The following is a 25,081-nucleotide window of genomic DNA, read 5'->3' on the forward strand; positions in this document are numbered from 1 at the left end:
GAATAAAACTATAATGTAGTTAACATCACTAAATAACATTTGTAAACCCATAATAATTATGAAACCTTTTTGAATATAAAAAAAAGTTACAGGCATGTAAAATCTCAAACCCTACCAGTTTCACCAATTTCTCTCTAAAATATCACAATGAAAAGAATCAGAAAAAATACATTATTGGACATTTCATGTTTGTCATTCTGTGAAATAGTCAGACAATAGAAACTGGAACAATTTGTGATCTTAAACTTTAATATTAACATTTATTATTGCAAGTGGCATGGCATTTAGGTAGAAAGTCATCCCCTAAAAATGGCTCAATCAATTAGTGACATTTAAGTGACAAAAAATCATTCAGTTTATTAGGGAAAAATATCTCTCAGATATTTTTCACATTAAAGTGTCTTTCCAATTACCTATGCTCCATTTAAGTGGCATGAAATATTCTCTGAATGTATATATCTGAATATATTTGCATGCTTGGACATTCAACTGAAATAGTTTCAGGTGTGAATAAGTGGAACAACAAGCATTAATATATACATCTGCTTTTATTTGATTTAATAACTAGGCATTTATTGCAAACATATGAAGGATTAGATATCTGAAGTATCGCACATTCAATTTGTATCAAAACTCCATGTTTTCTGTCTGACTGGGAAATGGACACTCTGAGAGAACTTTGTTGCTTTGTGCTGTGTGCGCACTGAGGGTTTCTCTAAAAGTAACGGTTCTCCAGGAACAAGGTAAACTGTTGTCCAAGCTGTAAATAAATTGCTTGTCTTTGGCATCCTGAGATATAAGACATAAGACAATCATATATGTGGTTAAATTAAGAATACAACTTTATTATTAGCCAATCAACATTACAAATTAAATCCTCTCACCACTACCCATCAGAAATAGCCAGTGTGGGTTTCTGCTATTAGACCCTCACACAACATAAGAGCCCTCTGTTCATTGACCAGAGCCGGGGACGTTTCCTAGCCCCCTGCTCCCTTCATCAATATAATAAATAATAACAATAACAACAAGACGTTAGGCTCTGCAATATAAATCACTTTTTACCACTTCCTCATATGAGGATTAGGTCTTTGATGCACATATGGTTAACTTGAACTCTTCCCCCCCAAAAACAAACAAACAAACAAACAAAAAACATAAACAGCGCTGTAAACAGGGGAGTTTCAGTGGGAGTGTGCAAGGGGAGTTTGCAGGGGAGACTAAGAGAGCTAGGCAGAGGAATAGACAGGCTAGTGAAGGGAGTGGGTGCTGTTTTGCTGGTGTTTTGGTGCCTGTTGGGGGTTTGTTTTGCTGTGGGTGGTGTTGGTTTGGTTTGTGTTTCCCGGACTAAGGTTTTAGGTGGGAAGGCTATGACCCATACAGAGGCAGCAGTGGAAGACACAATGAGGATGACTGGATGTGGAAGCTGCGGCATGTACATGACCCTGGAGGGGGTATCTGAAAAGAGTTTTGTCTGCATGAAGTGCCGCCTGATAGAGCTGATGGAAGAAAAGATCCGAGGATTTGAGATGCAGGTGGAAACTCTGGTTGAGTTTAGAAGGGGGTTCGAGCAGATGATGGAGCAAAGGCATGAGGAGGCTGAAGGAAAAAGCTCAGATTTGCAGATGGAAGCAGGACCAAAGAATTCTGAGGGGAGACTGCTGGGCGAGGAAAGTAGACAGTGGAAGCATGTGACCAAGAGAACCAGGCAGAGGAAAAGACGGACTAGTTAAGGAGAAATAGAGCTCAGGAACAGGTTTACGGAGTTGGAAAATTAAGAAGGGGCACAGCAAGTGGTCGCAGAAGGTGAAAGGGCAAGGAAGAAGAGAAGAGCAGCTAGTCCTATAGGAAGAGGGGAAGAGTCAATGGAGATAATAACACCAAATATGAGCCCCAGGAGGATACGGGATGGGTTGTGGAGGATTGCAAGGGACAATAGAAATTGAGAGGACTTGCAGCCAGAGGGAGCAGGGATAGACCAGAGAATCGCACCATCACCAGGAAAAGGCAGGTCTACGTGATTGGGGACTCCTTATTGAGAAGAATAGACAGGCCTGTAACTAGCGCTGACCCGGAGAACAGAAGGGTGTGCTGTCTGCCGGGTGCTAAGATACGGGATGTGGACCTGAGGCTGAAAAGGATCCTAATGGGAGCAGGAAAGAATCCGCTGATTGTCCTTCACGTGGGAACAAATGATACGGCTAGATTCTCACTGGAATGTATCAAGGGAGACTATGCCAGTCTGGAGAAGACGCTTAAGGAAATCGAGGCTCAGGTGATCTTCAGTGGGATTCTGCCTGTTCCTAGAGAAGGAGAACAAAGGTGTGACAAGATTATGGCGATCAACAGATGGCTCAGGCTGTGGTGCTATAAGGAGGGTTTGGGGATGTATGGCCACTGGGAAGCATTCATGGACAGAGGACTGTTCTCTCGGGATGGACTTCACCTGAGTAAGGAGGGAAATAGACTTCTAGGATGGAGGCTGGCACAACTGATTAAGAGAGCTTTAAACTAGGAATGGTTGGGAGATGTCCAGGTAATCTCCACGTCGGAATTTAACATTGAGAAGGAAGAAAACAAAGTAAGAAAGGATGCAACCGTGGATATCAGAATGGACGCAAGGAGGAAGGGTAGTGTAGATACCAGTCTAATAGGTGATACTGGTGGTAGAATGTCTGTGCCTAATCGGGTAAAGAATGTCAGTGAAGCCAAACAGCAAAAATTAAGATGTTTGTACACTAATGCAAGGAGCCTAGGTAACAAAATGGAGGAACTAGAGCTACTGGTGCAGGAAGTGAAACCAGATATTATAGGGATTAACAGAAACATGGTGGAATAGTAGTCATGACTGGAGTACAGGTATTGAAGGCTATGTGCTGTTTAGGAAAGACAGAAATAAAGGCAAAGGTGGTGGAGTAGCATTGTATATCAATGATGAGGTAGATTGTAAAGAAATAAGAAGTGATGGAATAGATAAGACAGAGTCTGTCTGGGCAAAAATCACATTGGGAAAGAAAGCTACTAGAGCCTCCCCAGAGATAGTGCTTGGGGTGTGCTACAGACCACCAGGATCCGATTTGGATATGGATAGAGACCTCTTTAATCTTTTTAATGAAGTAAACACTAATGGGAATTGTGTGATCATGGGAAACTTTAACTTCAAAGATATAGACTGGAGAACAAGTGCTAGTAATAATAATAGGGCTCAGATTTTCCTTGATGCGATAGCTGATGGATTCCTTCACCAAGTAGTTGAAGAACCAAGAAGAAGGGATGCCATTTTAGATTTGGTTTTGGTGATTAGTGAGGACCTCATAGAAGAAATGGTTGTAGGGGACAACCTTGGTTTGAGTGATCATGATCTAATTCAGTTCAAACTAGATGGAAGGATAAACAAAAATAGATCTGGGACTAGGGTTTTTGATTTTAAAAGGGCTAACTTTAAAGAATTAAGGGAATTAGTTAGGGAAGTGGATTGGACTGAAGAACTTGTGGATCTAAAGGTGGAGGAGGCCTGGAATTAGTTCATGTCAAAGTTGCAGAAACTATCAGAAGCCTGCATCCCAAGAAAGGGGAAAAAATTCAGAGGCAGGAGTTGTAGACCAAGCTGGATGAGCAAGCATCTCAGACAGGTGATTAAGAAAAAGCAGAAAGCCTACAAAGAGTGGAAGAAGGGAGGGATTAGCAACGAAAGCTACCTTATTGAGGTCAGAACATGTAGAGATAAAGTGAGAAAGGCCAAAAGCTATGTAGAGTTGGACCTTGCAAAGGGAATTAAAACCAATAGTAAAAGGTTCTATAGCCATATAAATAAGAAGAAAACAAAGAAAGAAGAAGTGGGACTGCTAAACACTGAGGATGGAGTGGAGGTTAAGGATAATCTAGGCATGGCCCAATATCTAAACAAACACTTTGCCTCAGTCTTTAATGAGGCTAATGAGCAGCTTAAGGATAATGGTAGGATGACAAATGGGAATGAGGATATGGAGGTAGATATTACCACATCCGAGATAGAAGCCAAACTTCTTCAAATGGGGCTAAATCGGGGGGCCCAGATAATCTTCATCCAAGAATATTAAAGGAACTGGCACATGAAATTGGAAGCGTATTAGCAAGAATTTTTAATGAATCAGTAAACTCAGGGGTTGTACCGTACGACTGGAGAATTGCTAACATCGTTCCTATTTTTAAGAAAGGAAAAAAGGTGATCCGAGTAACTATAGGCCTGTTAGTTTGACATCTGTAGTATGCAAGGTCTTGGAAAAAAATTTGAAGGAGAAAGTAATTAAGGACATTGAGGTCAATGGTAATTGGGACAAAATACAACACGGTTTTACCAAAGGTAGATCATGCCAAACCAACCTGATCTCCTTCTTTGAGAAGGTAACATATTTTTTAGACAAAGGAAACACAGTGGATCTAATTTACCTCAATTTCAGTAAGGCATTTGATACGGTTTCACATGGGGAATTATTAGCTAAATTGGAAAAGATGGGGCTCAATATGAAAATTGAAAGGTGGATAAGGAATTGGTTAAAGGGGGAGACTACAACTGGCTGTATTGAGAGGTGAACTGTCAGGCTGGAAGGAGGTTACTAGTGGAATTCCTCAGCGATTGGTTTTGGGACCAATCTTTTAATCTTTTTATTACTGACCTTGGCACAAAAAGTGGGAATGTGCTAATAAAGTTTGCGGATGACACAAAGCTGGGAGGTATTGCTAATACAGAGAAGGACCGGGATATCATACAGGAAGATCTGGATGACCTTGTAAACTGGAGTAATAGTAATAGGATGAAATTTAATAGTGAAAAGTGCAAGGTCATGCATTTAGGGATTAATAGCAAGAATTTTGGTTATAAATTGGGGACACATCAGTTGGAAGTAACAGAGGAGGAGAAGGACCTCAGAGTATTGGTTGATCACAGGATGACTATGAGCCACCAATGTGATATGGCCATTAAAAAAGCTAATGCAGTCTTGGGATGCATCAGGCGAGGTATTTCCAGTAAAAATAAGGAGGTGTTAGTACCGTTATACAAGGCACTGGTGAGACCTCATCTGGAATATTGTGTGCAGTTCTGGTCTCCCATATTTAAGAGGGATGAATTCAAACTGGAACAGGTACAGAGAAGGGCTACTAGGATGATCCGAGGAATGGAAAACCTGTCTTATGAAAGGAGACTCAAAGAGCTTGGTTTGTTTAGCCTAACCAAAAGAAGGCTGAGGGGAGATATGATTGCTCTTCATAAATATATCAGAGGGATTAATATCGGGGAGGGAGAGGAATTATTTAAGCTTAGTACCAATGTGGAAACAAGAACAAATGGATATAAACTGGACATTAGGAAGTTTAGACTTGAAATTAGACAAAGGTTTCTAATCATTAGAGGAGTGAAGTTCTGGAACAGCCTTCCAAGAGGAGTAGTGGGGGCAAAAGACATATCTGGCTTCAAGACTAAGCTTGATAAGTTTATGGAGGGGATGTATGATGGGATAGCCTAATTTTGGCAATTAATTGATCTTTGATTATTAGCAGGTAAATATGACCAATGGTCTGTGATGGGATGTTAGATGGGATGGGATCTGAGTTACTACAGAGAATTCTTTCCTGGGTTCTGGCTGATGGGTCTTGCCCACATGCTTAGGGTTTAACTGATCGCCATATTTGGGGTGGGGAAGGAATTTTCCTCCAGGGCAGATTGGCAGAGGCCCTGGAGGTTTTTTGCCTTCCTCTGCCGCGTGGGGCATGGGTCACTTGCTGGAGGATTTTCTGCACCTTGAGGTCGTTAAACCACAATTTGAGGACTTCAATAACTCAGGCATAGGTTAGCGGTTTGTTACAGGAGTGGGTCGGTGAGATTCTGTGGCCTGCGTTGTGCAGGAGGTCAGACTAGATGATCATAATGATCCCTTCTGACCTTAAAGTCTATGAGTCTATGAGTTCCAAGCAGTCTTCCTAAATTGGCTAGTGTGTTGCTAGTTGGACATACATACCCTAATCAGGTACAAAACTACGACAAAACAAACAATAGAAAACCAACCAAACAACCACAACCAACACTTTTTAGCTGATGAAAGGAAGTGGAAAAACAAAACAAACCCATGAAATTCTGGACAATTTTCTCTTGAGGAAAAAGTATCTTCCTATTGTCAAAGAGCTATTATCTACAGCCCTCCATAGCCCAGAATTCAAGCGCCAACTTAAAAAAAAAAACAACAAGTTACATGCAATGGGGTAGATTTCTGTTGCTCAATAGTGCCTCATGCAAGGGGTGGGAAATACACCTTCACTAGGAAGGGGGACATGCAGCTAATGATAAGCACCTGCTGCATTCCTTCCTATCACTCCTTTACCTTTGGAGTGAATGCAGCAGGTGCTTATCATTAGCTGTATGTCCCCCTTCCTAGTGGATGCAATATGGCCAAAACCTGAAGCCCTAAGGACCCTGTACCCAAAAGGAAATGTGAGGAGGAGGAAAAAAAGAAAGTGAAGAAAGCTTTATCTTCATCTGGCCAATTCAACACCCCATCCTGCTAAGCGGTCAGGCATTTAAGAGATGTGCAAAACTTATTTCCTTCTCCTAATCATTTTTGTGTGTCTAATATTCAGGGCACAACCTGGATTCATCCCATTCATTTTAACTTTACAGAATTTCATTATATCAATCTTGTTCTTACTTTGCAACAGTAAGGGGAAATAAAAGCCCATGTTTTTCTAGCAGTTGATTAGAAGTTATTTGATGCTACTTGCTCTATGTTTTAACATATTTTAATATAACAGTAAATTGCAGAAGAAAAAGAGCATTTAGAAGCACATAGACTGCTAACAAAAGGCTTGCTGTTTGCACTTTGGTCTTCATATTATTTTTCATAAAACTGCAAAATACATAGTACAAAGAAAATAATTGCATTTTAAGACTGAAGACTTGTTATTACAAGCTCTCTGAACTTTATTTCACCTAACCTAAAGGAGCTGACCACATCACTCTTATCAGTGAAGATGCCAATGGATTACAAAAATGCACAAACCATGTAAAACAAGTAATTGAGAAGATAGGTTTGAGACACAATGCAAAGCAATGTAAAGTAATGTTAATGGGGACTGTAGGGACAGAAATCAAAATTGAAGATGAGAAACTGGAGAAGGTGGACAATTTTACGTATCCTAGAAGTACGATCAGCGAAGATGGTACTAGTTCCGAGGAAATAATAATAAGAATCGGGAAGGCAAATGGTGTATTTGGAAGACTCAAAAATATCTGGCAACTTAAAAACATCTCTCTCAAGACAAAATTGAATATGTACAAAGCAACTGTTGTCACCATCACAACATATAGCAGTGAGACATGGCAACTTACCAAGAAAGATATGCAAAAGCTGGATGCATTTCATCACAAATATCTGAGAAGAATATTGGGAATAACATATAGAGATAGGAAGACGAATGAAGAAGTCAGAAAAATTACTGGACAAGGTACCTTCTGACAAATAATCTACAAAAGAAGACATCAGTGGCTTGGACATGTGCTGAGAATTCAAAAAGAATGCTTATCAAATACCGCCCTTGAATGGAAGCCAGAAAACGCAAGAAGAAAGAGAGGAAGACCACAAATAACATGGAAATGAACAGTTCTGAATGATGTCAATCACCTCAACAAGAAATGGGAAGATTTGGAGAGAAGGGCATTTGACAGGCAAGAATGGCAAATATGGGTAGCCCAATGTGCAGCAAAGCATGGGATGGACTAAGGTCTAAGGTAAAGGAGCAACAAACTGATATGCATTTAACTGTCCCTCAAAATGAAGTAGCCCATAACACAATTTAATTTTATATAGTGTCCTTCACATATTGTGTCAGGGAACACTTTACAAAGCTTGTCATCCATAAATTTAAAAAATATGTATATCCAGACTAGATTCAAAAAAGTTAAATAATTCAGTATCTCTCTCTCTCTCTCTCTCTCTCTCTCTCTCTCTCTCTCTCTCTCTCTCTCTCTCTCTCTATTTAAAATAATGTGTCTGTACATCACTGTAGGTAGGGGATGTACAATTAGAATATTTACAAATCTTATGACAACACAAAACAAAACAAAACAAAACAATCCAAGAGCTCCACTTCATCCATTGAGGAATGCAGAGGTAACAAAAATACCACTTTCTTAACAGAACACATTCATATAAACCCGTCAGAACAGAATTCCCAGGAATGTAATGAATTGTGGATGTGCTCTAAGCAAAAAAATTGAACTGGTTTCTCTCTTATCTCCACCACACAACTTCTTGCACCCATATTCCATGACTTGCCTATGTTCCCGTTGCCACATTCCAAATTGCCCTCCAAAGTGTCTGCTTATAAAGGGCAATTTTATAATTGTTCAGCAGTTCCAGAGGAGTCTCCGGTGGATGCTTCACATGGGTTATGCTGAATCAGTGCTTACATTGGCTATATTCCCTATGTGGCCTAAGCCAGCCACTTCTTGTGGAGTGCTGCTGGTCCCCTATAGGCTGCCTGTTATGGAACAAGTTGTGGCCACTCTTTGGCACTGCATCCACCCCAAGATCTATTTGGAAGATCATTAGCTGTATGCCTCTATATTGTACCCTAAGATTAATTACATTAATATATCAAAAATAAAATATTTATGAGTAATCTGATACCACGTCTTTGATATTTTTTATTCCCAGTATTATCAGTCACTTTATTTTCCACCAAGAAGAGTTACGCAGTTTTCAATAATCTATTAAACCATGTACATCTACATGTAGCACAAATTACTTTACTGTTTATAGATGTTTGAGCACAATTAGAAAGTTTGAAAGACAGATGTCTTTAATGTAAGGTATATTCCTTTGCCACATACTACAACGGTATTTACTCAGCAATTTATGACTTTTCAAGTAGTCTTATGGCTTGTCTAGTCCCACCAATTTCTCATTCTATAGTCTCCAGTAACATGCTTTTCTATATATGATTCAGCTGGCTCATTGATAACAGCCTGTGGCAGGGTGGACTAGGTCTGGAGGCCCCTGCTGGAGGCCTTGCGGCCGTATACACCCTGTCCCAGAACAGAGCAACGAGAAGGCCTCTGGGCAGCCTACAGTGGCTGCAGAAGGGCGGCCAATCAGAGGGGTTGCTGGAGCGACCAGTAAGGGGTCAGAAAGGCCAGATAAAAGGCAAGCAACAGAGCAGAGCCTGCAGTTGCTGTGTGGAGCTTGACGAGGGAGGACTGGGTGCCTGGCTGGCTAAATGAGCAGCAGGCCATGGGCAGTTCACCGCAGAAAGCTCATCAGGCGGAACTGAGCCCAGGGAAGGCTGCCAAAGACCAGATGCCTGGCTGGCTGGATAGAGTAGCAGCAGGGCCATGAAAAGGTCAGTGTGGGCAGGCTGAGACCAGGGGACTGAGCCCAGGACCAGACCAGGCGAGGGTACTGAGATGGGCCAGGCTGGTCTGGTAGTAGACTGAGCCCAGGGAGGACTGCTGAAAAGGACAATAGCTGAGGATACCAAGATGGATCCCAGCTGGGTGGTTGAAGAAGGCAGTGCATTGGAGAAAAAGCCTTCGAGCTACAGCCCCATACCAGGTCCAAGAAAGAACTTGGACTGTATACCCTGGAAGGGGAGACAGCATGTGCAGCTCGGCCGGAGGGCTGAACTGCCGAAGAGCAGCCGAGAGAACCAGCGGCTGGGGGGTGCTTGCGAGAGGCAGGCACCACCCTGATATAAGACCAAAAAAGAAAAGCGGGCTCACATCTAAGTGAGAGAAAGGGGCCATCCATGAGAGGTGGGTACTCCCCCTACCCCATGAAAAGACTGTGTTTGCAGGCACTATCGGCCAGGGAAAAGGGGGCACACACGAGAGGCAGATGCCAACCCCATTACACCGCCTCACTTTCTTGCTGTTGAATGCAAGGTCAGCCATCAACAAAATCAACATTCTTCATGATTTCATTTTGGATGAGGTACCTGATATAACCTCCCTGGCAGAGATTTCTTTGGGTGCCATTTAATCTAGCCTGCTCTATTGTAGCCAACACAATGTCCCCTTTCCACTCCACCTTCAAAGGCCTCTGGCTGCTGTTTATCAAAATAACAGGAAGCCATGGAGTACTGCTAGATTCAAAACTAAGACTCCAATATCATGTGATATCAGTGGCTAAAAAATATCTTCCATCTGCAGCTTGCTAGGAAACATCACCTCTTCCTCCCCGATAAGGATCTAGCCACAGTGATCCACGTGTTCAACACCTCCAGAACAAATAGCTGCAACTCACTATATCTGAGATTGAATGTGACTGCAATGCAGAGACTCATACACAATATAACTGCACATATGCTCAGTGAGATGTTCTATCGTGAACACATCGCCCTGTGCTACGATCCCTCCACTGGTTCACAGTCTGCTTCAGTTGCCGTTTACAGCCTTGGTTCATGACCTACCATAACAGATGCACTCATCTAGGACAATACAACTGGTAAAGCCCAAGATGAAGCACATCAAACCTAGAAATAAAGAATTCACAGACACAGTCAAGGGCGTTTATAGTGGAATGAACTCCCAGAAGAGATGAAGTCAATCCAGTATAACCCTCTCTGATAATACCTTCCCACCATAAGAGGAATGAGCTATGAAAAGAATACATCTACCTAGGTAGAGTTTCTATAAACACGGAACGAACACATGCACAAGATTCCATGAGGGACCCTGTCATGCTGATTTAATTCACCAGCACAACACTTGGATAGAAAGACAGAAAATAGAAGATAGTATGAATCTGAATGCAAAAGAGCTCTAAGTCTTGACCCTTTTATCATATATTTTCATGCAATATGCATGAAAAAATTAGCTATGTGCCACTTCCATGTAAACTAAATTAAAATGGTGTGAATTAACAAGGCGTATTTGAGGCCTGGGATACTCATCCAACATATGTGGTTATGTGTAAGCAGAAAGGGTAGAGAAGATGAATTTAATGGCACTGGGATAATCAAGTACAGATGTGGTTTAATGAATGAAAAACATAACATATGCATGTTAAACTTGCACAGCCAACATTTACAATACCTGGCTGATAAGTGAATCTTACAATGACCTTGTGAGCTTTTCATGGTGCATGTTTTTGCAAGGATGAACTGTTCTTGAACAATTTCTCTGGTGTATTAGGCAAAAAGATGCTTTCCTTCAATAACAGGCATCCCTGTCTTTTCTTGCTTCTTTTGTTCATTAGCAAAACTATGTATGGTCAATGTAAAACATGTCTGACTTTTTTAATATGTGAAGACTCCTATTATACATCCCTGGTATCATATCTCTAGGTCTCTGGAACAGAACATAACTATATTCCTCACCTTTTACTTTTTGGTAGGTTTCCTCCTTACAACACTAAGTCTACAGAATAACTAGTTGTTATAAGTTATTTTCTGCCCAGTAGTTTCATCTACACAAATATATTTTAAATGTATTTTGTAGTCATCTTGGCATATGAGGATGTACAATGTGTCCTCCCCCCACCCCACATGACAGTTTCTAAAGGTACAATTTTGGTGCAGCAGAAGCACCAACAACAAAAACTCAAAAACATAAGTAAAGCAAACTTTTCTAAGGTAGTTGTTATACTTTGTGCTAAGAAATCCACTCGGTACTGTATTATGACATGAGCTACTTCTTTGTTGTTGTTCTTGCTTACTACATAGTGATAGAGATAATTTTTTACATTGATGAATATGGAGCAAAGTAGCAAGCCTGTGGGGGATTTCCACATCTACATGGTAAACATGTGTTTCTCTGTGTTCATATTTGAAATACACACTGATCTGTATGGTGAACTATATGCTATTAGATACCAAGACAAAAGGCAACACATCCTGATTTGCAGTCAACACTTGTGTCTTGATGAGCAGATGATTCAACTAACATTAAAGCTACCATCCAATTCTGTAAGCAAAATATTGATGATTTAGTTACAAGAAAGAAAAAATTGCAAGAACTTCATGAGTTCAAAGTCAGTGAGAGCATACACTTTGCTTAAAAATTTCTTTAGAATTTTTCACATAATTTTGTTCAAACGCTGATAAAATTTGTTCGCTAAATCAATTTTTTTTGTCGAGTTATGCTTTAGTTAGTTAGATAGTAAGCACTAGTTAGAATAACATCTGAAAATTTGGCTAGCTTTGTTTAAATATGCTATCTTAAATATATTTATTGAGGTATCCAAAAGTAATAACCATATAAAAATATTACAGTCGAGTTGAGAAGGTAATGTTTTAAAACACATCAACTGTTTACATCACAACAATCAAATAGATATTAATTACCAGATGCCAAATTCCTGTCACTGAACTTTGTAACATATTTGGTGACATACAATCCTACTCAGCTCAAGAGCGATTTTTTTCAAACTTCAGAGAATATTTTTAAAAAGGGTTAAATACAGAAAAATATCTGAAACTAACTGCACATTTATATTTCAATCTTCTATGGCATGTTACCACATGTTGAGGCTATATGGGGAACATACATTTAACACTGGTGTCTTCACAAATAGTTTTGACACAATAAGGTGTGACATTCAAGTTTCTAAAGTGACAACGTTTTTTCTGCTCTGTTTTTGGTTTACACTTTCCTTCACTAATCTTCCAAATGGGACACATTTACACAGTTAAGTTTTTGATAAAAATGAGCTGTCTCTGCTGTTCTCTTTAAAGAGTTTTTAAATCATTTTTTTATCACTGAATACTGAGAGCAAAATCAATGCACAGGGGACTTTGCAGTTCAGCTGTCATTGCATAAATCAATATTTAAAATGCACAGTAGTGATTTTTCTTCCATTGAAAGTAGGGCTTTGTGTCCTGAATTTCTTGTTCTATTAAAATACATAACTGTCTAGGCTAGAATACAAACTCTAATATTGACTTATAACTAGATTTTACTAGCTCAATAATGATATAAAAGAACGGTAATAGAACTGCTAATGTTTGACTTCTGTACTCTTCTCGACGATTATTCAAGCTGTCTCTTATTGCGTTAGGGAAATCATCTCTCATCTTCTTCCACTTGCATTCATGAAGGGCTTGGTGTAACACTCTTTTGATGGCTCACTAAAGCAAGGTAAAAATAGTGAAGTATCCTGAGGAAAACATGAGCTTATTATCAATTTTTTAATGAGAAAAGCTCTCTTTCCTCCTCCAAACAACTAATTTCAGACAAGGAAGTGATTTGCAAATGCTGTGTGTGTCATTGTATTGCCTACTACAGCCTTCCATCATGCATATGATGATTTATGAGCTAGAAGGTGAGGACGTCCAATACAGTTTTGCCACTGTATTCCTCTCCTTGCCTTGTCACCATAAAATCTTTCATTCTGTGATTATGTCTCACTTGCACAATGGCCTTTACAACACCCCTCCCAAATGCTTACCTACCCCTAAGCAAATTTCTCTGCTGTGACTGAACATCCCTTGGGCGTACTGTCTGACTGCATTAATGGCAGAGACAAAGGGTAAGAATTAGATGTGTGATGGCCCTCTATCTAGTATTTTCTACTACTACAAGAACACAAAGGCAGGAGGCTAATGAAGGCAGCTAGTCCTTAACCTGCAACCTGATCACAGTCTATGAAGTTTGCACACTCTTGTGATTCACGCTCTTTTGTTTACTGCTGCTGCATTTGTTGACATCCTTTTACTCTCAGGGCCATGCAGCGGTCTCAGCACCAAAATCAAAAGACCTGCACGGGCTGGAGGGGGGACGGCGACAGTTAGACCTACAGACTTACTTGCCTGAGGAAGATTGAAGTATGCATCTGACTCTCCTCTCTGAAGGCTCCAGTGCACATCTGCGTCACCTCCAGGGGAGGGGGCGGCTCGGAGGGAGGCGCTGAGGAGGCAGATGGAAAATTGTACAGTGAGGACCTTGACAGCTTCACAGGCGGGGAGCTGGTGTCCCCCCGCCTCGTGATGTATATAAAAGAAGACCCGCTTGCTCCATTCGCCAGCTCCCAGGCTTTGCTTGCCCAGATAACTGCAAGCAGGGGAATCCCCTGAGAGACTGAGGGTGGGTGGGTGACTTTATTCTCTCCTTCTACCCTGTCACTGAGCAATGCGAGGCGGAGGAAGAGCCCCCCGGCGTTATACCCTGGCAGCGGCGACTGAGCCCGCTCTCGGCTTGTGTCTGTGAATCAGATTAGTGCTTCTCGAGCAGCCTCCCTCATCCCCGCTCCTTTGCAAGTCTCTCTCTTTCCTGAGAGCTGCCTCTGCCTCTCTCCCCCGCTTTTCCTTTATCGCTCTCCAGCTCGGTGCGCCTCTCCATTCTCCGTCCTCCCTGCGTGTGTGTCCCCCGCCCCGCGCCACTGCTTTCGGCCGGGCCCCTCAGCATGCCCAGCTGTGCTTGGAGAGGCTGGGGTTGCTAAACCGGGACTTTCCGCAGCTGCCGGAGGGCCATCGCCGCGCGCGCGCGGAGCTGGGCGCAGCAGCTCAGCGGGCGCCCTCCTGCCTGGGCCATTTTGCAGTGTCAGACTGCGCGTCGCGCCGCTCGTGCCTCCCCGGCTGCAGCCCCCTTCCCGCGCGGTGCTCTTATCCCCTCGCTCTCTTCCCCGCTTGCCCAAAGCAGCAGCAGCATGTCAGGCTCGGGCAGGAAGGACTTTGACGTGAAGCACATCTTGCGCCTTCGCTGGAAACTATTCAGCCACCCGTCGGCGCCGGCCGGGCCGGTGGGGGGCGGCTGCTTGCAGCCGGACGGCAGCTTCGAGCACTGGGGGCCGAGCCAGAGCCGCCTGCTGAAGAACCAGGAGAGGGGCAGCAGCGCCTTCTGGAAGAAATCATCTTCCTCCAGCCCGCTGAACGGGACCCTGCTGCCCGCCACCAGGCATGGGCTGGGCCAGCGGCCGTCGCCCAGGACCGTCTTCTACGTGGAGACCCTGGAGGAGGAGGAGGTGCGCGGCGGGATGGAGCTTACCCGAGAGCAGGAGAAGTCGCTGGTGCTGCAGGAGATGAAGGAGGAGCCGGCGGACTGTTCGGACTGCAGCAGCCAAGCAACAGGTGAAGGATGTGGACACAGGTACAGTGACCCGTGCGGCGCAGCCCATCTGTGGGGGTGAGGTTAAGGGGGAGAGGAGATCTGATGCTCCCCAGACTGTGTCCGTGTTCACGGCCAAGCCAGCCTCAACTTTGGAGGGTTCTTGTTGGTTGGGTTGTTTTGACCAACTTCAGTTGGGCTAGCAAGTGGGTCATCCCGGCAGGAGGAAGCTCAGCTCCACAAGGCTCATCAGCCTGGGGACTTAGGTCATTGCCACCAGGATTGCACGGGGAGGGGGGTGGGGTGTTTGGCTTCTAGGTGTACTCTCGACCTTCCTCTAGCTCTTTACAGCAATGGGCAGGACATGTCTGCTATTCCTCCCTCCCGTAAATTGCTGGTGTCATGACAAGTTCTAGTCAAAACCAACTGACTAGCTATTACACATTAGGGGAAAAAATGGTAACTTGAAAAAAAAAGTTTACTAAAAATGTCACTATGGATGTTTTAAATGGAAAAGACTTACTAAAAGCATCAAAAACCTAAAATTTGATAGAAAAAGATTACCTGAAGATGTGGCACTTTTTTTTTTTTCAAATTTGTTACCTAAATATTAAAAGATGGTGGCTCAGCATTTTCTCTCTCCTCAAATCAATTTCCTTTACACTGCATAAGCAAGTTCAGAGACAATATAGTATTTAGGACAATGAGAACCTGCCTTTAAAATGGTGAACTGTCCAGCTTAAAGAGCAAAGGAGATACCTGAGAAACTACAAGTTAAGACAGTGAGAAAGGTGATTTCAGCCATGTGTTTTTCAGATCCCCATCCCGCGCACCTCCCCCCCCCGTTATTCAGTTATTTTTCTAACTTCTTAGGGTAAAAAGTTAAATTAATAGTATAGTCATTAAAAGAGTGGAGTGTAATTAACATTCAGTGTAGAGGGGACAAGACTTTTTGAGTCAAGTGAAACTGAAGAGTAGATCCCTGAGGTCCATCAACACTGCATCAGTGTCTGTCTCCCCTACTTTACTCATTACATTAGTAACTTTCATTGCATTTCTTTTGCTCTACATTTACTTTTTCCTCAGTTTTATTTATAAACAGAAAGGCAAGTCCTGGTATTCTGTTTGCTGTATTGCAAATAACACATATGTTAAATATCTTATTATGTGCAAAGACAACATTGTATAAGTTCTCTGTGATTCACATGATTGAAGATCAAACTTCATTTGACAGATGCCACTCTCGAGAATGTAAAAGCTTTCACCTGGGGACCAAAAACATATTTAATTTACTTGAAAAAGGCTTTTAACATTTTTTATCAATTAGTGTAGTTCATTTCACAGTAGCTACCTTGTTTAAACAAATGTGGACCATCCAAGGCATGAGTTAGAGTACTTTGTTAAAGGGGAGATCACTGGTGCTGAAATTTTATGTACTTTGGAGATTATTATTCAGAATGAGTTGGATGTTTAACATAGAATTAAAGATACAAATATTTGCAATGTATATATAAGGAAAACCATCAGCACTTCATAATAAAAGCATTTATAGTTCATATACATTTTCTATGCACACATTTATTGTTGGGCGCATCACTGATTTAAGAATCCTAAGAGATGCTGCATATTGACCAAAGAAAAAATACTTTCCAGCCTACTGAATTTGAATGGAATTGCTTTATCCATGAGGATAGGTATGATAATTAGATATGTATTTTCTGACATGAGTTGTGTTTAATGGTTTATGTGTGTTCTTACGTTTTCAGACTGCATTGGTTTTATGCTTTAGATTCATTGTTACTTCAGTAACATACAAAGCCATCTATTATTGATATTATTTTGTTAAACTCCTATATTAATTTTTGAGTATTTAAAATGGTTAGATTAAAGAAGGGAAAACAGTTTTATTGGTAAAAAAGAAAACAACCTGTTTTTCAAAAAGAAAAATGTATTGATTAAAATAGTTTTACAATACAGGATAATTTCAATTTAACTATTTCAGTTTTCAATACCATGATGTGAGGGTATAAAGTATTGAAATAATTGTTTTTCTGTAATAGAGCATCATCATCTTTATCCTTCTGACATGTACTGTTCAGCACAGTGAGTCAAGTATACTTCTACATTCAAAAAAACTGACATTTCATCTTACTGTTTAACACCTGACTGATAGCTACCATGTGCTGCCAACAATCTTCTCTATGCCCTGACCACTTTTGTTTTGCTTTCTATAGAAACTATGATTGCTGAAATGTAGTATCAACTTCACTGCTTGTTTACATCATTGTTTCTGTAAGATATATGATCCATGGTTCATTGTTGAATGACAGCCTGATTCTATCTAGGTCTATGGCACAAGTGCAAACCTGCTAACCATATACCAATGTGTTCGGCCCACTGAGTATGAAATTGTTCAAGTCTTGCAGCTCTGGTTTCCCATATGTTGATATGTGGTTTAAGACTGCTGTAACACTTCAGATATTTTTGATTCTGGGAACTGAAACAGCAAACTTGTTTACTACAAAACTGGAAGTCCTGTAAGATGTCAAATTCCATTCATACATTGAAATTGTTGGTATACCTTTTGATATTATGATAAACTGAAGATAACGTAAGTTATTCCTAAAATGGTGTACTTTAGTATGATGGTATATCTGTCTTATAGGAAATATAAATCCACAGTATATACAGTAAAAATCCTTTCAAGAAAAGAAAGGAAATAATTTTGCATTTCTTGAATGAATGTTAGCTTTTTCATAACAGTAATTTTAAGACATATTTTCATGTTTGAAATTTTAAATAAATACCTCATAAGCATGAACGAATTGTAGAATTTATTTTTGCTGATGGGTGATGTGTTCTTAACATAAACACAATATGGAATAATGTGAGTTCCTAGTGCATGTAATCAAACACTGTAACAGGTATAGGAAGGCAGTGTTTTTATGGGAGGGCCTAAATGTATGATTCCATTTTCTGTGAGTATGAATCTTATTCATGTCTTTCCTTGGGTTCTGATCTGATCTGCATGCTCATGCTCAGACAGTTTATTGGAATTCCTGTCACTGTTCAGGGCAACCGAAACTGTATTTCCCCTCAGTGGTCCATTAAGGGCACCCAATCCCAAGCTTCCAGCATCCCAGCTGTTTCCTTTCTTGGGTGGAGAAAACCCACATCTTGGTCCCTTTTGACTAGGGTGTTTCCGGGCTACACAGTTCCCTGTTTTCACTATGTTATTTCCAGCAGAGACAGGTTGCCCAAGCACACCTGCTTGCTTTCACTTCAGAGATTGTTAATAGTGTGATAGCCCATGTTTATAGATGCCACACAGCTCTTTTTATGCAAGCCTATTTTATTTTTAAGGTAAAAGCACTGTTCAGAAAACTGATTAAGAAGAATAAAAGAACCTACACACATGCTAATAAGCTTACCAGACATCACCCCAACTCTAACATGGGCTCTGGTAAGAGCAGGCCTTCAAAACCCCACAAAAAGATTCTCTTCTGTGATCACAAGTTCATAAGATTCTCAACTCAGAATTAGGATCCAGTGTTATGGATCTCAATAGGCCAAGTCCTTCCAACCCCCCACTAAGGATTGGGGCTCACCGTGGACCAGGGATCCTGTCCATTTGCTGGATCAGGAAGAAGGCACCGAGCCAGTTTAAAACCAGGCTATTTAACAAAAAAATCCTTTCTTTGTATGTTGGTCCTTGAAGAATCCAGTCTGAACTAGTATATGTGTACCTTTCCAGGGGGGTGTCTTCACAGGGTAGTTAATGAAGGAGTTACATTAGCATCCGCCTACTAATAGAGAAGGTACATACCATTCCATAACACCACACACAAAAATTGCATTTTTTAATACAGTTGACCTCAATGATATTAAACCTAATTCAGTAAGTATTAATTTAATTCAATACATTTTCTCTTAATTCCATAAGGTTTGTCCAGGATATTACAGGATATTGTTAGTCTGTCACAATTCCCATCTATTGATGCAATAACTTTGTGCTGACAGCTTTTAACAACAGCATTCCTTATAGGTGGAACTTCTTTCTTTTGGTGATTCATGACTCTTGACACAGGCTCAGTATTTAGATCTGAGCTAACAATTTAGCTGTTTGGTCTTAATTACTGTAACTCTTAAGTTTGACTTTTCTATTCTGTAAAATAGTGTGGAATACATTTTATTAAGGGTATTATACAAATGTCAGTTTAATTGAATCATAAAAGGCACATTTTGCTATGTCAAACTGATTTTGTTCACCTGCAAAGAGTTATGTGGAGCAAATCCCACAAACACGTATGCACTTGCATAAAGTTATGTTAACAGTGTCATTGATACCAACGACACGACTTGCACAAGTAAAGATGCTCATACACATCACTTTTTCCAGGATTGGGCATCATATCAGGTAGAGTACCCTCATAATTTTCTGCCTCTTTTATTGCTACTATCAAATACTTAAATTAATTAAATAGTTAAAACCTTTGCATATATATAGTGCTAAAATAGTTGACAGTTGATTGTTTGATTTAGCTTGGATTTAAAGATTTGATAGGCAATTTAGAGATAACAATAGATACAAAAAATATCAGCTATATTTATTATTAATGACATACACAAAAACCTTATTAAAAGAACATTGTTAAGATTGCAAAGTCAACCACTCAGAATTTAGGACGTAACGTTGCCTGTGCAATCTTAATTCAGCCCTCATGGGCATATGTTTTATGATACAGTCTTTAATTATATGTTCACATACTAGTTTTTCCTGCCTCATGCAGTGCACAGGATGCGCAATTAATCAGCTGTTATTCAATATTTTGTTTTATCCTCATTGTTCAATGTATGGCCCCAGACCTTAATTAAAGCACAATATTGAAACCCTGCTCTGAAGACAGAATTATCAATTTCCTCACAGGATTATCTCTTGTTCCAGTCACTAGAGTATCTGACTGCTTCAAAAATATTAATTAATTTGTCTTCATAACACGTCTGTGAGGTGAGGGTGTTATTATCCCTGCTTTACAAGTGGGGAACTGAGATACAGAGAGATAAAGGTCAAAAATATTCACTAATTTTGGGTGTGCAATTTGAGACTCCTAGGACATGATTTTGCAGAGCATTTACCATCATATATCACTTTATAAGTTCAAAGCACAGTTCCCATTGACTTCTGTTGCAGCTGTGAGTGCTCAGCACTTTTACGAATCAGAGACTCATTTGAGCATTCAGAAAATGAGGTCCTCTCTGTCGGTCAACCTAGAATGAGCTGGGCTGCTCCCTTTTATACTGCGGCAGCAGTTGGAGCATGCCCAGCACGGTCTGAGAGGCAGGACATCTGCCAACCATATTGTGGGGTTAACTCCTCTTGCCCAGTGCGTGGTATGTACATCCCGTCACACAGACACCCCTTAAGAGGGACCCCGGTGGGTCGTCCATCTCCCTCTCCTCCCCTCCCAGCCTGTAGAAGAAGTCCACGTTGGCATGAACCTTACGAGGTCGATGACACGTGGAAGTCATATGGTTGGAGGGAGAGGTACCAACGCATAATCCTGGGGTTGGTGTCCTTCATGCTGTGTAACCATCAGAGGGGTGCAGGATCGGTAATCAGTGTGACGGTGCTACCGAGCAGATAGTAGCATAGAGCATTGATAGCCCACTTCACTGCCAAGGGCTCCTTCTCGATCATCGAATACTGAGTCTCCCTGGGGAACAGTTTATGGTTCAGATATAAAATGGGGTGTTCTTCTGCATTGATTTCCTGGGATAGGACGGCCCCTAATCCCACTTATGAGGCATGGCCCTGTCTGGTTTCAGGACCAGTATGATCAGGCTTCACCATTCGCTTTGAGATTCTTCCACCACTCCCAGCTCAAGCATCGTCTCCAAATCCTGGTGGACGGTGTTCCACATCTTCCTGGGGAGAGGCCAACGGTCATGATCGGTCTGCCCTGGGAGTGTTGACAGGACGTCCAGGTTGTCCTGTAGGAGACATTGTAATGGTTCCTGTTGTGCGGGGCCAAGGCCTTCTCCCATTACCACCGGCTTCGGCTCTGGAGATTCTCCCACAAGGGGACCCAGTTCCAGTTCTGGGGGTGAAGGTGCGACGAATAAGGCCTCTTTGTCTTCCAGGCTTTCAACAAGTTCATGTGATATGTGCATACATGCTTCCGTCACCCCGGCAACCTGATCTCATAATCTACTGGTCCTACCTGGTGAGACGCCTCAATGGGGCCTGGCCAGTTGGCTAATAGCTTCGACTCAGTGGAGGGAAATAATAGTAGAACCCAATCCCTGGGCTCAAAGCTGTGTACCTTAGTCCCTGTGTTGTGTTGTTACTCCTGGGTTCGCTGGGCTTGTAACAGATTCACTCAAGCGAAGGTGCCCAAGGCCTGGAGATGCTCACGGAGTCATAACACATAGTGGGTAGTTCCCAGGACCTGTGTCTCTTGTGCCTCCCAGCTGTTTCTCAGGAGGTTGAGGATGCTCTGAGGTTGTCTCCCACAAGGGAGCTCAAAGGGGAGTCAAGGCTTGGGGGACCTCCCACACACCAAACAGTAGAGTGGGGCAACAACAAGTCCCAATGTCAGGGATCATCTTCTATGAACATGTGGAGCATTGACTTGAGGGTTCCATCAAAGCATTTGACTAACTCATCAGTTTGTGGGTGGTACACTGAAGTCCTGAGGGTTCTAATGTTCATGAGGTGGCACAACTCAGCTATCAATTTGGAGGACACATTGGTGTCCTGATCGGTTAGGATTTTCGTGGGTATCCTGACCTGAGCAAAAACCTTCACTGACTGTGTCACAATGTTAGGGGCCATAGGCGTGTGCATGGGGATGGCCTTGGGGTTCCGTGTCATATAATCAATAAGTACAAGGATGAATCGGTTCCCTGTCTGGTCCGCTGGCATTCGGGACACAATAATCTCTTATTTCCTGGTGTATGCCAGGCCAAAAAACCCCCCAATGTGCTATCCTCTGGAGTATCTTCTCTCTACCCAGGTGTCCCATCCAGGGTACTGCGTGAGTCAGCTGCAAGAGATTCCGGTGTAATCCAAGAGCTGTCGGATAATTTCCTGTTTGGGGTTCCTGCACCACTTGGTAAAGGTGGTCTCCCCAGATCACAAACTGTGGTCCTTGGGAAGGTTGAGGGGTATTGTCCCTTTCTTGGTGTAGGGTTGCTGCCTGTTCCCAGGCTTGATTTAAGAATGGGGGCTGTCAAGGGTCCTTCCCCACTCTGAACTCTAGGGTACAGATGTGGGGACCTGCATGAGAACCTCTAAGCTTAACTACCAGCTTAGATCTGGTTTTTCTGCCACCACCCAAATTATTTATGAGTTATTTGGGAAACTCTGTCTACCTCCCCTTCAGAATATCTCCCTCCCAAGTACTATAACCCTTCCCTGGGTAGCCTTGAGAGACTTCTCCACCAATTTCCTGGTGAACACCGATCAAAACCCTTGGATCGTAAAACAAGGAAAAATCAATCAGGTTCTTAAAAAGAAAGCTTTTAATTAAAGAAAGAAAGGTAAAAATCATCTCTGTAAAATCAGGATGGAAAATAATTTTACAGGGTAATCAGATTCAAAGAGCCCAGAGGAACACTCTCTAGCCTTAGGTTCAAAGTTACAGCAAACAGAGGTAAACACTCTAGCAAAAGGAACATTTACAATTTGAGAAAACAAAGATAAAATTAACATGCCTTGCCTGGCTGTTACTTACAAGTTTGAAATATGAGAGACTTGTTCAGAAAGATTTGGAGAGCATGGATTGATGTCTGGTCCCTCTTAGTCCCAAGAGCGAACAACCCCCAAAACAAAGAGCACAAACAAAAGCCTTCCCCCCACCAAGATTTGAAAGTATCTTGTCCCCTTATTTGTCCTTTGGGTCAGGTGTCAACCAGGTTACCTGAGCTTCTTAACCCTTTACAGGTAAAAGGATTTTGGTGTCTCTGGCCAGGAGGGATTTTATAGTATTGTACACAGGAGGGCTGTTACCCTTCCCTTTATAGTTATGACAGGGGCTCCCTTTGCTTTTGGACATAGTTCCCATCATGCTCCAACTCCGCCTGAGCATCTTCTACAGGGCACTTTGTGCCTGGATGGGAGTTGGTGGATGGCTCAGGGGATTTAGATGGCCCTTCTCCAGGATCAGATTCCGAGGGGTGGCCAAATAATTCCCCCCTTGTTGATCCTGATTCTCCCCCTCCTGGATGTAGTCTGCCATGGTCCTTCAGGATCTCCCGGAATTCCAGTCATTCTCGCCCCAACATCACAGGGAAGGCCAACTTGGGAGCTATGCCAACCTGGAGGGTTTCTTCCCGGCAGTGGACCTCAAGTCTTACACAGGAAGTTGGGTAGGGCTGTGTATCCCCATGGATACTCTGTAGGTGTATACTTGTCCCGGAGAGTTCAAGGTCAGGAACGAGTCCCTCCCAAATGATCATCTGGCTACAGCCAGAGTCTACTAAGGTTGTTGTGGGGATTCCTTCCACTCAAACCAGGACCATATGTTTTTCTGGACCTTTCTTCCAGGCTCAAGGGCCAGCTGAAGTTATGTAGCATCTGATGAAGTAGGTTCTAACCCAAGAAAGCTTATGCCCAAATAAGTTTGTTAGTCTCTAAGGTGCCACAAGGACTCCTTGTTGTTTTTGCTGATACAGACTCATAGGTGCTGACTCTGTGGGTGATCCGGGGCTGGGGCACCCACGGGGAACAACTGGTGGTTGATCTGCACCCACCAGCAGGTCCCCGCCCCGCCCCACCATAGCTCAATTCCACCTCCTTCCCTAAGCGCGCCTTCCCTGCTTCTCCCCCTAGCTCCCAGCCCTTCCCGCTGTTTTGGGGGCAAGCACTGGAAGGGAGCGGGGAGGACGGAGGAGGGGGAATGCGGTGTGTTCGGGGAAGAGGCAAATAGGGGCAAGGAGGGGATGGAGTTGGGGCGAGGACTTTGATGAAGGGGTTGGAATGGGGGTGGGGCGGGGTGGGGGAGCATGGGTGGAGTCAGGGCTGAAAGTTTCCCTCTTGGGCACATTCCCAGCAATGGTCTTTGGCTCCCCCAGCCCTGGAGTCAACCTTTGGTGGGCTCTGTCTCTCCTGAGGGTCTCCTTCCCTGTTGGTATGGGTCCAGCTGCCTGGCTACCTGCATTTGAGGGTTCGGGGGTTAGCTAGAGGTCAGGGGAGGTGTCATGCTTCCCCTGGGTCCATTTTGCGGGGGTTCCCCCCAGCCTGTCCGTATCTCTTCCTCGGGCTTCCGGACTTCAGAGGCTGTGTCTCTGGACTGTTAGCCGCTAAGTAGTCCTCCATTAGTTCTATAGCCTCTGCCAGCCTCAACAGCCAGTGCCACTGCACCCACTCCTTCCCTTCACTCAGGAGGATCTGTTGGAGGACAACGATCTCTGCCACTTCGGCCCCGGCCATTTCTCTGGCTCTAACCATCACCAGGCATTATCCCACAGGTGTTTAGGCCTTATTAGTGTATAATCTGAAGTAGAACTCCTACTGATGTCCATGGGAGTTCCCATTTGAATCAAGATTAACATACAGTCCTTTCTGGGGTTGGTTAGGAGCTCTGTGCTTCTGCAGGAAGTTGAATGTAGATCAACTGTACAAGACAAACTTAAAGGAGAAAAAAATTATATTGTTTTGGAAAATGAAACATATTGATTAGCAACATATTTCTTTACCGCTTAGGTTGCCATAGAGAAAGATCAAATTTTGGAGCCCTCACAAATCAGTGACAAATGAGAGGTTGAACAATTCATTTACACACAGTGCCCATCCTTTCTCTGTTCTCTGTATTCCCTGATCAGTCAACACTTAGAAAAAGGTTTCCATGTCTTTGCTGAATTTAAGATAGAATAATAGAATTGTAGAAATGTAGGGCTGGAAGGGATCTTGAGAGATCATCAAGTCCAGCCCATGATGCTGAGGCAGGACCATCCCTGATAGGTGTTTGTCCAACCTGTTCTTGAAAGCCTCCAGCGATGAGGATTTCACAGACTCCCTTGGAAACCTTTCAGAGCTTAACTACTTTTATAGTTAGAAAGGATTTC

The 25,081-nt window shown here is 42.5% G+C and overlaps 1 protein-coding gene and 1 long non-coding RNA gene across 3 annotated transcripts in view; one reads left to right on the forward strand and one right to left on the reverse strand.

Moving 5' to 3' along the window:
* Positions 1-683: 683 nt before the first annotated feature.
* LOC122173411 (uncharacterized) lies at positions 684-15,090 on the reverse strand. 2 transcript variants are annotated; one of them, XR_010597749.1, is made up of 3 exons: positions 14,954-15,090; positions 13,776-13,876; positions 684-789 (listed from the first exon to the last, which is right to left on the reverse strand). It is a non-coding gene; the product is annotated as an uncharacterized LOC122173411 (long non-coding RNA). The 2 variants fall into 2 exon arrangements; XR_006173882.2 differs by lacking the exons at positions 684-789; positions 14,954-15,090 and adding an exon at positions 12,181-13,098 and having other exon boundaries at positions 13,776-13,878.
* Positions 14,432-25,081, forward strand: part of KLHL1 (kelch like family member 1) — a 433,580-nt gene continuing 422,930 nt past the window's right edge. Inside the window, exon 1 of the mRNA XM_065581135.1 lies at positions 14,432-15,055. Within this exon, the coding sequence (XP_065437207.1) occupies positions 14,616-15,055 (440 nt within the window). The 5' untranslated portion in view covers positions 14,432-14,615. The remainder of the gene's footprint in view (positions 15,056-25,081) is intronic.

This window comes from Chrysemys picta, chromosome 1, assembly GCF_011386835.1.
Source record: "Chrysemys picta bellii isolate R12L10 chromosome 1, ASM1138683v2, whole genome shotgun sequence".
Lineage (NCBI taxonomy): Eukaryota > Metazoa > Chordata > Testudines > Emydidae > Chrysemys > Chrysemys picta.